Genomic DNA, 14378 nt, shown 5'->3' with positions numbered 1-14378 from the left:
CTGTCATTGTTCTCCGAATAAGAGGCTATTCACCTCGTTTTCTTACTCAATTAAAAAAAAAAACAATTATTCAATTAGTTTGGAAGATACTTTTTGAAAATCGTATTTGAGATTGAGACTTACAGTCATTAACCCAAATTTTGGTGGGCACGACACTTCATCAAAATGTTCATATTGGCTTGAAAGAAACAGTTTGCTCAGTGAGATTTACCATAAATATTAAAAAGAATACCAAGCAAAAATCGGTCATAATGACCGATGAAAGTTCAGCCTATTTGTGCTGATTTCTACATTTTTTGGATTAATTTTCTCATCTCATTTAAAAGTCTATGTTATAAAATAGGTCTGATTACAGTGTGATTTTTACGATTATTTTTGGTTATTTGGAAATATCGAGTCTAACAAAGTAGTAACTAGTGTAAATGTCGTAGACACATTTTGCTCTATTCGCCAGATGCTTATTGTTATCTGCTGCGAATTTTTCTATTTGTCCTAATCCCCTAATGTAACGTTGGGGATTTGAAGAAAATTAGAAGACTAAAAATCCAAGTAAAAACTGTTTTCCATTCCATTTTGAAACTCTGTATCCATTTCCAATGTAAGATACACATCATCATCTGTTGGTAATCTCATAATATCCAAGTGACTTAAATCAGGTGATTTTTCTTTTCCCAATTCATTTCATCCACATTGTTTTTCCTAAATTTTCCGAAATCAATAAGAGATAATCCAGATAAAACCTACTTCTTAGCCAGAACATTGATAATCAAAATCTGTCTGACTGTAGAATGAATAGGGAAATGTCCAATCCCGAGGAAAATAGCAAAATCCAAATAATTTTTAACTTTTCTGCCATTTGTTATATCACTTAAGCTTAAGAAACTTCAATTCTGATCTCTTTTGAACAACTTGCAGAAATAATATTAAACTATAAAATTTGGTTCTTTAGCTATTTTAAACCGATTAAGAAAATGCTCATGAAAACCACAAACTATTTGTTAATAGGTTAATAGTTCGGCACCACATTCGGGACTATTACTCCCTCAGCGGCCATTAATAGCAACACAAAACGAACGCAACAAGCGTATTTATTTTTTCACTTCTGGTTTTCCAAATACCGTAATTTCCAGCAATTAATAAAAGTGCAACATACGTATTATCCATTTAACAACACACTCGGCCAATAATATTTATTGCAAATCCGAGGTTAGTTGCGCGGAAATATTGATAATACTTTGGCGGTCGTAAATTTGTTTCGGCTTGTAATTAATTTAAAAAATTAGTCAGTATAAAATTGCATTGGCAAAAAGCAAAAAATATTATATCATCCTGTACAAACGGTACATAATATAAATTAGACCACCGCAAACAATTTCTAATAACTGTGGGACTTAATTAATTAATATTACCCCTTGTTTTTCCGAACAAAATCCACTCAGTGCTTGGTTAAACAAAGTGTTTTTCGACTTTTTTTTAGAACTCAATTAGATTAACTTTATTGCCGTGTTTTGCTAAATCACGCTATTTACCCTCGTTGTTTAGATTTTTTTCAATTTTGGCTCTTGGTCAATGTCGCCACATTAAAAATAGCTAGGCTCCAATAAATAATAACCGCTTTAAAGTTCATGGATGTTTCAATAATAAACCGAACGTCTCTCATCGTAGGTTATGCGAGAATCAATCAATCTACGTGACCGGACAATGTATTCAATTGATTGGTAAACAATAACTAACCTTTGAATTTAGCTCGGCCGGAATCGAAGCCAGAATCATCGCTGGACATACTAGCTCCCGCTTTATTCTGGTCCTCATCCACTTCCTGTCCTTCCTCATCTTCGGTGTCCTCATCATCATCCTCATCGCTATCACTCTCGTCCTCACTAGTGGTCGCTGTAGTCGTTCTGTCCTCACTCTCACTCGCGTTTTGGCGCCACCGTCGCGGTATATGACGCGCCCGAATAAATTTCGGTTTCGCGAAAATTTCTACAGGACACCCATCCTGTTGGTCCGGTTTTTTCCACGGGTTCATCCACTGGGATAATCGGTTCGACTGTAAAGGAACAAACGAAGGTTCAGGAGAAGGTTCTTTTTCCGGCTCCGGCGGTGGGGGAGTTGGGGGCTCAAATATCTTCAAGTCCGGGTCGCTTTTGTTGGCTTTCTGGATCAGGGAACGTTTGGAAATCATGCGTTTCTCGTATTCTTCTGGAGTTTCCGGTTCCTTCACATTAGCTCGAGAATCTTGGATTTCCTTAAGAATTGTTTTGGGGTCTTTTAGTTCTAGTTTCAATTTTCCTAGTTTAGGAGGTTCGTATTTCTCCACATTTTGTAACTCCCAGAAATTCTCATTTTTGACTTCTTTTGCAGCAGGTGGTGAAGTTTTAGTAGGTGATTCAACTTTGGCAGGTTCAACACTTTGAAGAACCTTCTTTGCCTCACTAGGCTTAGGTTCTTGTTCCTCTACGTTTTTAGATTTAACAAATTGTTCAATTGGTTTGTTACTTTTATCGTCTAGTGTAAGTTGGTTTATTGCAACAGGTGGTGAAGTTTTAGTAGGTGATACAACTTTTGGAGGTTCTAAACTTTTGATAACCTGCTTTTCTTCAAGCTTAGGTTGAGGTTTCTCTACGTTTTTAGATTTAACAAATTGTTCAATTGGTTCATTACTTTTATCGTCTTGTGTAAGTTTGCTTATTGCAACAGGTGGTGAAGTTTTAGTAGGTGATACAACTTTTGGAGGTTCTAAACTTTTGAAAACCTGCTTTTCTTCAAGCTTAGGTTGAGGTTTCTCTACGTTTTTAGATTGAACAAGCTGTTCAATTGATTCATCACTTTTAAGGTTTGGTTTGTGGTTGTTTATTGCAGCAGGTGACACTACTTTTGGAGACTCAACAATTTTAAGAACCTCTTGCTTCTGGTCACTCACTTTAGGTTGATTTTTCTCTAGGATGTTCTTTGGTTCTTTATTGGGTTTCACTTCAGCAGTCTTGCAATCCTGTTCACTTACCTGTGTTCCCCCTACATCAGCAACTTTAACTTCTTCTTTTGACTCACCTACAGGTTTTATTGGCTTTTTGGCCCACAAGGGTGGATCTTTGCGCTTACCTAAATCAGCTTTGCATAAAAAAGTGTCAGATTTCAGGCTTTGCTTAGTTGATTTCAACAGTTTATCCGTTTTCTCTGGTATGTCTTTTTTCTCGTCACTTGTCGGAATGCTTGTATCAGTCTTAGAGGCTTCCCCACTGTTCTCAATGAGAAGTATCTTCAATTTGCCACTACCTTGAGGACTGCCACTGAGTTGTACCGAATTACCCTCAGATCTGTTAACTTTAACAGTAAAATTGCTGTGCATACTTTCGGATCGTTTCAGCAACTCTTTCTGGTCTGTGCTCTGCACTTGCAACTCGGATTTGCTTCTCAACAGCTTTTGCTTTGTATCTTCCTGAGTTTCTTCTCCAACCTGCTTTTCTTCAACTTTAACCACATCTTCACTTACAACTTTCTTAACTACTTTAGGTTGTAGTATTAATCCATTACCCGATTCCTCCCCTAAACATTTTACTTCACGTTTCTTTAAAATGCTAGTAATGACCGGTTTTCGTTTCAACGGCATTTGATTTTTAGCATAATTTTCTTCAGTTAAACTAAATTTGGGCGCGTTAATGGTCTTCTTCACCGGAAACTCCTCCACCGTAACATTGAATCTAAACTTTTTCTCCTTTTTTTCAGGTTTAGGGCTTTCTTGCACTTCCAAGTCGCCCACCACAGCCTTCAGGTTTGGTTTGACCTTCTCATCAAAGCTACCAATGTACCCGGTGATAATGGGCTTTTGCTTGGTGGGAATCATCTCGATTTCCACTTGAGATATATCCTTAACCATGTCTTTGATTGAACTTGCTTTTCTAAGTCTTGAACTGGTGGCACTTTCCGAATTTTTACTCACTGTAGCATCTTCAGCTGATTTCTTTTTGGAACCACGTCTTTTCTTGAGCTTCTTTGGTTCCTCTGGAGGTTCGTCGTATAATCCCACTTCGCTTTCGGCTTGTATTAAAGCGTCCAACAGTTGAACTTCCTCAACACTTAAGGTGGAAGAACTCCTCTGGATTTCTTTAATGACATCTTCGTGGGATAGTTGTCTGCTTTGTCTGCGACGCACCTCCAGAGGTTGTCCAGGGTTCAGGTCTTCTACAGCGTCATCTGAGGTGATTTCATTGCATATGTCTTTGAAGCTAGGACTTTTCCTCACTGAGGATCTACGAGGAATAACAGGAGCTGGCAGTAGAGGAACATTATCTTTGCTTTTGCTTCTGATCAGAAATTTTTCTTTCAACAGTTCACCAGGTGATTTCTTCCTACGTCTGGCCTCCACCACTAATTCCTCAGGCTTAAAGTTGTCTCTCCAGCTTTTAATCTGTCCAATTTCCTTTTCCAAAGTGTCTTTGTGTATAGTTTGTAGTCTGATAGTCGCTCTATCTCTTCGTATTTCACTGTTGGGTTTTGCCTCTTTTTCTACCGGGGGTGGACTGGGAGGTGTGGCATCAGTTTTTGGGGCTTGGTTTACTGGGGGTTGTTTAGGTGGGGTACGTTTGAACCTGTTTAAGGACACGTCAATGTCAGCAGTGTTGATTTTTATTGGTCTGGGTACCCGAACTTTGGGTGAGCTGTGATAAATCACTTTGGGAGAACTGACACGTCTCAATGGGGCACTGAGGTTCGACTCACTGATCGGGGTTAAATGGGGTTTGAAACCCCTAAAATTACTTCTCGTAAACTGTTTTGAGGACGGTGGCAAGATATTCGATGCTAAAATGGATGAATGAGTGGAGTACGGACCTTTCAGCAAAGGCGACGTGTAACTACTACTCGGTGTGTAGATTCCTAGTTCCGAATAGTACGGCATTTTGCACTTAGAGTCTTGGCAACTTAATTAAATGTTGTAGGTGAAACACACCTGTTTTGATTCTAACTCAATTCGAAATTTGTTGTACAGGCACTGCAGGTTCTACCCGATTAAATTAAAATATTACATTTAAGTGTTTATAGAGTACTGCATAAATAAAGTTGTTAGTTTTCACCTTTTTGTTGTAATGGTAAAAAATTTAATTTGGCTCCCATTTTCCACTAATGGGCAATATAGTAAAACAAAAATTATCGTTGACTCATTACACGCTTGCCAAGAAAAATTACATGTAAACTGCTTGTTACATTTAGTAAGAAGTGGAATTTTTGGCATGAATTTATATTTCATATTAGTGTAAAACTAATGTTTGGAGAGTTAAAAATTTTAAATTTTGTGTGAAATTTGGTAACATATAAAACCAAAAACAAAACGTGAATAAAATGAGAGACTTTTGCTAGTTATGTTCTTAACAAAACATCACTCCTTTTCCACAAACAATAATTAGCATAAATTGCTGAAAGACACGACTTTTGGGCCCTCTAGTGGCCAAACGTTATAAACAACAATTTTTTCAACAAAACATAAATCAACCCTTTTTAGATTTTAAATTGGATTGTCTTAAATCAGTAAAAAATAAATCTTAGTAACTTAAAATTTAGCTGGAATAACAGTCAGGTCAAAGATTTTTTTAAGTTCTATAAATAAGTACTTTGGCAAGTGTTGTTTTCCTAAACATCCATTATAAATATAAATTCAGTTACACAAAACTGTAACTTTCAACAAAGGTTAAATTGTGCAGTACAGTATAAACATTCACACAAAACTATTTAAATCCAAGTTCACTCAAGAGTTTTATGAAAATTGATTTGAACTTGGGTTTAAACTTCAGAAGTACCCCTTGCTTGAGTGTACTCATCCACTATTTGTTGTTAAGTAACTAAAAAATCACAATGAAACTGTACACAAACTAAAAACACAATCTACTCGTTTCCAGCAAAATTAATATAGTCTTCGTTCGTATCGTACGATTACTTAAACCTAGTAGAAAACTTTTTAATTTCGGATAACTTATTTTCGGACTTTTAGCATTCGCGGGATATACCGATACTAAAAGTCCGCGGTTAGAATAGCAGAGATATTTGTGCCAAATGGAACTATTTTTAATGTCCAATTGTGACGTAGGACAGCCTGAGTTATTTTAACACCTGTGTGTTTAGGTCGGCGGTTTTTCGTTCTTGGATAAGGTCTCAAATCGAATTAGTTGCTGTCATTTGTTTAATGACCGATTAATTTTGACATAATGTTTCATGTTAAGCCATGTTTTCAGCAAGATTATTTGCATCAAAACCTTCCTGAACAATATTATGAAATTTTAGATTATTAACTGGTTTTAAAAGTATGAGAATACAAGAGGTTTTCCTACCAATAAAAATCAAACCCATAAAGTCTTATTATGCATGGCAAACAATTTAAAAACAGTCAGAGTTGCCGGAAACTCTAATACGATAAAGTTGGATATTCCATTCACCTTATGGAGCGTCATGTTCCTAAACGCGTCAGTTTTAGTTGAAATAGTTGAAAATTCGCCACATATGGAGCTGAATAGAGCACAAAGTTGAGCTTGGAGAGTATTTTAGTTACGGGAACTGTCGTGTCGAAGTCATTAGAATAATATCTCTAGAGTCCAAGGGTGATGTGGTTAATGAAGAGAATCGGCTCGGTTTATTTGTCGGATTTCAGTTCGTTTGAACCTCCAGATGTGGCGATCAAACGGATTTTGCGGCCGTTTACAGTCGTCTCTGTGTTTAAGTGGAGTTTTATGTCAGTTTTAATATGTGATAAGCAAATACGGGAATCTAACTGAATAACTGCAAGAAGACATTTTGTTTCCACTACCAAAAATGAAGAAAATAGAAGAGTCTTTGACAATTGTTTTCTTCTTGTCTCTTAACAAACTTAAAATAATTGACAGGCTATTGAAAACTAGAGGAACATTGTAAAAACACACCTAATTTGACATCTTCAGAATATACAGGGTGGTCCAGTTTTAAGTGTCAATAATTCACTATTTGATAGCTAATCAAAAAATAAGTTGACTTGCATTATTTCATTTTTCTGAAAAACGTTTCCTAAGGAAGATACAGTCCTCCAAATTTCAATTTAAAAAATCGTTTTATAGTTTAAAACTGAACATCCAAAACTTGTGAAAGTCCAAATTTGTACTGAATAGTCTAAAAACTTTTTTACTACTAGGAATGGTCTTATGATTCGCTTTCTCAGACTGCCACCCTGGTTGAGTGTCTGAAACTGGCATTCAAGAACTAAAAAAAGTCCGGAAATCGAGACAAAGATTGTATTGTGCATGAAACTCATTTTTTACTACTAAAAATAGTATAAAAGTTGACTTTTAATGCTAGAACTGACTTTACTAGGACTAAAGAGAGTCCAAAAGTATATTTTCAAGAGTTTAATTGGTGTACAACTCAATTTTCTGGACTGGACAACAAGTCTAGAAGTAAATTAAATTTTCTGACTTTATTTCTAAAAATTAGTTCTCAAGACTATTATTGTAGTATTTGGTACCAACATTTTTTACTTTTATTACTGAAGAAACTTGACTTTTGGAAATAGTCTTAAACTCGATTTTTCAGTCTTAAAAAGCATTAAAAACAGTCTGAATTTCTTAGAAATGCTACAATTTATTGCACCTATGAGTGGAGAAGTCAATTTAATAGTGAAGAAGCTTGAAATAACATTTTCAAGACTATGGTCAGTGGACAAACTGGCTTTTAGGCCTGATAAGTCAAAAACTTTGTAAAGATAGTCTTGAAACTCGATTTGAGGCACTGAAAACAGCCTTAAAACACTGAAAACAGTCTAGTTTATTAAGAAATACCCGAATTTTTAGCACTAAGGTGTCCAGAAGTCGATTTAATAGTCACAAAGCTTGGAATGCTATTTTAAGTATATGAAGAATGTAAAAATTGTTTTTTAAGTGTGCTATGTCAATAACTTGGTGAAGATAGTCTTGAAACTCGATTTTCCAAGCTGAAAGCAGTTTTGAAGCACTAAAATTAGTCCAGAATTCGAAGAAAATGAAAAGCAAAGTAAAAAGCACGAAAAGTTAGTTTTCAAGACAATTTTCATGAATCTAATGTCAATGTCCTGCATCTAAGACTATTTTCAAGACTAAAATATTGAAATTTGTCCTCAAATTATGAAAACTTACTTCAAATGCAAATTTTAAGCTTCTGATGTCACTTTTCATTAGTTCAGTCACATTTTGGGGTTCAAGTCAATTTTTAAGGTTTAAATGTATGAATTTGTAGTAACAAGTTCTTGAAAAAGTAGTTTTTATGTCTACAAGTCAATTTTTAGTATTAAAGTCTCTCGATTTGCATGAAAACTGGTTACAAACACAATTTTTAAGCTTCTGAAATTTTTATCTTTTCTAATTCAATTTTCAAAACTAAAGTCTTTTAGTTTGTCTGGAAACTATGAAAACTGGCTACAATAATATTTTTTAAACTTCTTAAGTGAATTTTCCGTTTCCAAGACAATTTTTAAGTTGGGTTGGGTTAGTTTTGGGTCTTTGACCGTAATAAAGTGTAATAAAGTGCTTGTTCCAAATTTGATCAATATTGCTCCAACGGTTTGACAGTTATGACAAAAAAACGATTTTTTAAACAGAAATTTGAAGGGCTGTATTTTCCTTAGGAAGCACTACTTACTTAAGTGTTAACCCGAATATGAGGATAAAATTAGGATGCTGAGTATTCTAAGACAACTGCAATTCTAATCCAGGAAGGTTCTGGAACTGCTAAGAATTAAATTATTAAATATTAGGTGAGTTTATATACAGAACCTATCAAAGTAAATGTTGGCTATTTAATTATCATGTACCCAAAAGTTCAGAATTATGACTACAAAAGTAAAAACTGTCGTCCTTGCTTCACTTCAACGTCAATATTAGTGAAAGACATAGAGTACATTAGAAGAAAGAGAAACTTTACAACAAATAACAAAATAAATTGAGAGATTGGCTTTTAAAGACAACAATCCTCATTAAACGTTAATCATAAGTGCTTTTGCAATTCACCTTTTAAGAATAATCAACCTTAATTGTTTTAAAGCAGTCTGAAGTTTATATTGCTGTTATATTAAGAAAAATGTAAGTTATGTGTAAGTAAAAATGTAAGTATAGCATGACCTCCATGACGATTTAAGTTCATCATATAAAACAGAGTATGTAATTAACTCTTTTAATATAAGAAATCATCTCGAATAAATATTACATAATATTCGAAATAATAATAATTTTAGACTTGCAAATAATGAGACAAAATAAACTTATTAGAGCGTAACTTTTCCTTATTTTTTGGCTTCTGTACCAAACCACACCTCTGTCATATTTCACGATCATAAACTTTACAGACTTGTATATCGTTATTTTTTTCTTACAATTTTGTCCATATGTTAACAAGCAATTGCGTAGGTTTAATTGGCCAATAAAACCTAGCCAAGATTCCATGTGTGATGACGGAAATCTGGTGCACGAAAAAAGTGACAAAGTGCATTCCACTAAGCCTGTTATGGAATGTTGTTTATCGCCTCTAAACCCTAACCTATTATCCAGAGCTGTAGATAAATAAAAAAAAACAAATGGACGCAAAAAAACATCACTTTAGGCAATAAACTACCCTATTATTTAGGATATACATCCATTTTTCGGAGGACTAAAACGGCCATCAATTCCCAAAACAATAACAAGTTATGTCCCTTTCTGCGGGAGTAATATAAATATTCCATTTGTTCGAATCGTTGAAATGTGTATTGAAAATAATATTTTAACAATTTTGTATTGAATTTCCTCCCTGTCCCGATGAGATTACCCTCGATATTGATTGGTTCGTCAGTTTAATCCCGAGTGGGACAGGTCGATCAGTTCAAGATTACGGTTAATTATAATCTTCTGCGTCGTTTTACAGGTAAAGCCTAAATCACATTCTATTCCTGTACAAAACATTCTAAATGCCAACAAAACTTACTACAAAGAACAGTCCGTTACGGTCACGTTAAATTGGACACCGTCCAGGTAACCATAATTATTTAGTCAAAAACCTTTTCTTAAAAGACGAAATTTAAAACTCTCCAAGTTAAGGGAATAATCATGGCATTTTCACTTTATCCGAGTCCAAATTGAATTTGATAAAGTTCTCAAAAATGCATTTCCATCGAGGTGTTTGTTATATTGAGTGGGGAACGTTCTAACATCCCTAAGGTAATTAAATTCCGACGCCCTTGCCTCACACCTGGAAGAATAGGAGTGTGATAGCTTTTCAGTAAGCTCAATTTAAATATGAGGGGGGTTCTCGGCACGCGGTCTTTTAGAATTGTATGGAAACGCCGCAAAAATTTAAATTTTATTAAGTTAAATAGTAACTGAAGAATTGCCATTGTTAAATTTTCTTTATTTATAAGAGAAGCGGGGAAACACACAACAAATGTATTAACCTCTTAATCAACAGAGCTGATGCTCAATATGTTTCGGGCCACCGTGAACCGAAATTGATGGTAGATTACTATTCCTTCTCTAATGCAAATTAGATGATTTAAAGGAGAAGTTTTTGGATCAATATTCTTCAGAGAGACTCCTAACCCCGACAACTCATATAACATTGTCAACTAATTTAACACGAATTATCCGTCAGGCGCAAGTATACAAAATCAACCACCACATCGCCAAACAGTGCCTCGACGATATTATACGGTACAAAATCAGTTTATGCATATGAGCGTTTGCTGTTTACGTAAATTAATGTTATCTTAGTGTTACGAGAGCATAATCGTACATATAATCGTAACAAGACCGTCACGACGTGGAAAGCTTTATCAGCTTCACTATGTGTAGCTGTAAAGATCACCAAACCCGATACTCTATATGAATGGGTAACCTGAAACTTCAGTATAATGCGCTTTCAGCTTCCAGCCTCCATTAATTATTACAATAATATTTTGGTAAATATTGGCAAAACTAATATGGTTTCACACAAGTGTTTCTAACAATATGAGTACTTACCTTCACATTTGAGTCCCTGACGATAAAGTCCGTACAATAATGAGCCGCAATGATCACAGAAGGTAGGGGACATGTAATTGTGAACCTTAAATCTATGAGGCACGTCTATCTTGAACCTCTCCCTTAAATACTGCAATGAAAAAAGAAACAAAATAAAATATCGAGGAAACAAACTAACATATCAAAAAATAATACAGTCAAAGGAGAAGACTTTAGACTTGTTCTAAACACAAACTTGATCGTGATAGAAATTTTCGTAATTTACAAAAAAAAAACCTCCGTTTGATAAATTACCAAAACCTTAAACCTATAAAGCGTATTTTCTGGCGACGAAAGAGGACACGCTCAAACCAAATTGATGAAAACTTAATTTCCTCCTTAAGGAAGTGTGGGGACGGAAACCGGCAAAGTTATCGCGCCGCAAACTGGAAACTAAAATGCATACTTTGTAATTTTCGGGCTAACGTCTTTTTGATTCGAAGTTTTTGTGTAAACTCTCGACATCGGAAGTTTTGCGTTATCTCCAAAGTCGGTTTTAGAGTTTGATAATGAGGTCTGCGAGCGAAACAGCGTTATTTTTATGGGATGTTGCAATTTAACTACGTCAACAGGAATTTAAGTTGAAAATCAAATATACAAACTTACTGTTTTGAAACGTGGAAGGGATTTATTATTTTTAATATCAAAAGTACTTTTTGTAAAATTGACAAGGATTATTAGAGAGTTCATCCACACAACTTTGCTCAATAATACACAGGGTGCCACTTACAATAACTGAGTTGAATAGCCCTAACCTAGTGTTATATCATCGGAATAATATACCAGGTGGCTCATTTATCATAATCAAGTTTCTTAACGTTAAACTCCATAAAAGCACTTCTAACCAAATTGTTTCGAGAAATTAAAGCAAACCCAAATATCTTGGAAACAGTCAATTTTTTGTAATGCACATTTTTAGATTATTGAATAGCCCTGACCTAGCTTTATCATAAAATAAAATAATATACAGGGTCCCATCTAAAATAACTGTCTTGCTTGATGTTGAATTCTATAAAAGCGATTTATAATGCACATTTCTAGGTTATTGATGAATTGCCCTGACCTAGCCCTATCACTGGATGGATACAGGATGTCCCATTTAAAATAACCGCGTTATTTCAGGTTGAACACTTTTTTTAAGAACTTAAAGCACCTCAAAAATTTCGAATTGCACATTTTAAGTTATTGAGGAGAACTGATAGTAGTAGTACTTGTAGAAACTATTCTAGCACTTTCATTTGTTACAAATCATAATATACATGCTGTCCCAATTATAAATCAATTTAAAAAATGGCAAGATACTAAAATTTAAAATAAAAACTGCTAAAAATAAAGAAACTTGTGCTGAAGGCCCTCAAAATTTTAGTTACTATACGTTTGAAGCGTTCGCTCACATGACTTTTTTCGTATAATACCGGAATAACAATCCAGAGGTTATAAGTGAAAATTTTGGCTAAAACTGCTGTAACACTAAGACAAGATGTTAATAAATGCATTACATGAGCTAAAGAATTTATTTTTAAGTCTAGATGTAAGAAAACCTATTGGTGACCTACAATTTAAGATAAAAGTACTAAAAATTCGTTAAAAAATGACAGAGATATTACACAGATTCACAAAATGGATACTAAAATTAAAGTTTAAGCTTGAAGATCAGTAGCGTTGGTGCTATAACATCACGTGACTTAAGTGGTAAAAATACTGAAACCAAAAAGGTAGTTCAAATGGAGAAACCTCAATTAAAACACCTCACCCCACATGAAATGTATTGCTTTTGTATAAGCCAGTAAAGTTTAGATGGAAATAACACAACATAGAAAATAAACGTTCACCTAATGATCCAAAAATGCTTAGAAGCGGATGCTCTTTTCATATGATTTTGGGCTAATTTTAACCTCTAGATCAAAAACTGTTGCCTGAAACTTACTTAGTAGTTCCATAATAGTAAAATTTATTAAAAAGCCTAGAATAACAGTTCTAGTTAAATGCAGATCTTAAAGTAGGCTAATTTACCTTAAAGATATCTCTAAAAGTGAGATATTCACACTGAAACGACTTTAAATAGGTTTTTGAGCACACTTAATAGTTTTTTCAAAATTTAAAACTCTCTCTTCTAAATCATCATTATAGGGACCCTTTACAATGGGTATTAAATGGTATTAAGCAACTAAAATTCTCAAACAGGTTTGGAAAGCTTCAGATACACTAAAAGTCTGCCTTGACGTGAATAAGCTCAATTCAGAAAAAATACTAGAAATCAGACCTATTAAAACCTCCAAAACCCTTAGATCTTCAAAACTTGTTTTCTACGTCAAAAAAAACTAAATTGACTTTTGAGGTAATCAGAAAAATTTGGGATTTTCGTGAATCTTGTAATTATGAAGGTCTGTCAACATTTGAAAAAATGCCCTTACGAGTATATTAAATAAAGGTACGTACATCCTTAGATCGAAGTTATGGTGCAGTAACTGATATAAAAGGATACTTACTATGGTGCTTTCGGAATTAATGCCCGATCCCGAACACTTTCCCAACAGTTTATCGTGGCATTTCTTGTGAACAGCAGTCTGGCAACCTACAAAATTAATCCGATAAATCAGTAAACTATCTAAAAATTGTGAAAGCTTTAGATGGGTGGTGTTTACTTACTCTGGCACTGATATCCTTGTTTACCGAAGCCCCAGAGAAAGTCCTTGCAAAAGGCGCAGAAAGTGGGTTGTCGGAAAAATCTCGCTAGAAACTTATGTCCTTTGACGGAATGCACCCTAAAAATTATACATAATGTTACGGAAATTAGTAGTAAGTTAGTAACTATTCTTAAAAAAAAACAAACCTTTTGGGAAGCAATTTTGCTTTATATTTAAGCATTTCACACAACAGTTCACGATATAGTGCGTTTATTACTGTAGCATTCAGGATTATTCGATTTTTCAGGAATGACTTAATTGAAACTTCTAAAATCTGAAGCTAACTGGTTTAATCGAACTCTGCTTGCCCGCTTTTTAATTAAGACGTTTGTATGGTCTTGTCGGATCGACTAATTTTTCGTTAATACTGCCCGGCTCAGCCTAAGACCATTTTGCTTGTATTTCTTTTGGGATAGATTTCAGGTAATAACAATGTAAAAGATTAGAATTTGAAAGTGCAGGTTTATCTTACAAAAGGCCATAAAGTAATTAAGTTAAGTATCTTCCAATAGTTAACAAAACAAGTTTTTTTGTTAAAAGTCACGTTTCACTATACAATTTACAATTTTTGCCTGGCAAGCTAGAAGTCACTGCATTTTTTATTGTCTATTAAAAAGCGATAAATACACATCAACGTTTTATGGGTTTGGAATTATTGCGCCAATGCATCAGAATG

At 34.4% G+C, this 14378-nt stretch overlaps 1 protein-coding gene across 5 annotated transcripts in view; it reads right to left on the bottom strand.

Moving 5' to 3' along the window:
* Pkcdelta (Protein kinase C delta) overlaps window positions 1-14378 on the bottom strand; it is a 43463-nt gene that overhangs the window by 25252 nt on the left and 3833 nt on the right. For 2 of the 5 annotated variants that reach the window (XM_081984985.1, XM_081984986.1), the window contains exons 4-6: window positions 13665-13780; window positions 13505-13590; window positions 10977-11106 (exon numbers count right to left, since the gene is read on the bottom strand). In XM_081984985.1, the coding sequence (XP_081841111.1) occupies window positions 10977-11106; window positions 13505-13590; window positions 13665-13780 (332 nt within the window). Of the gene's footprint in view, window positions 1-1734; window positions 5000-5792; window positions 6014-10976; window positions 11107-13504; window positions 13591-13664; window positions 13781-13848; window positions 13899-14378 lie in introns of those variants that run through there. The other 3 variants (XM_081984988.1, XM_081984983.1, XM_081984984.1) reach the window with 3 other exon arrangements.

The sequence above is a fragment of the Ips typographus genome, linkage group LG8 (genome assembly GCF_016097725.1).
Source record: "Ips typographus isolate SLU linkage group LG8, UJ_Ityp_2.0, whole genome shotgun sequence".
NCBI classification, from domain to species: domain Eukaryota; kingdom Metazoa; phylum Arthropoda; class Insecta; order Coleoptera; family Curculionidae; genus Ips; species Ips typographus.
Note: the sequence above shows the minus strand (reverse complement) of the source record. Positions and strands in the feature narration are given on the sequence as shown.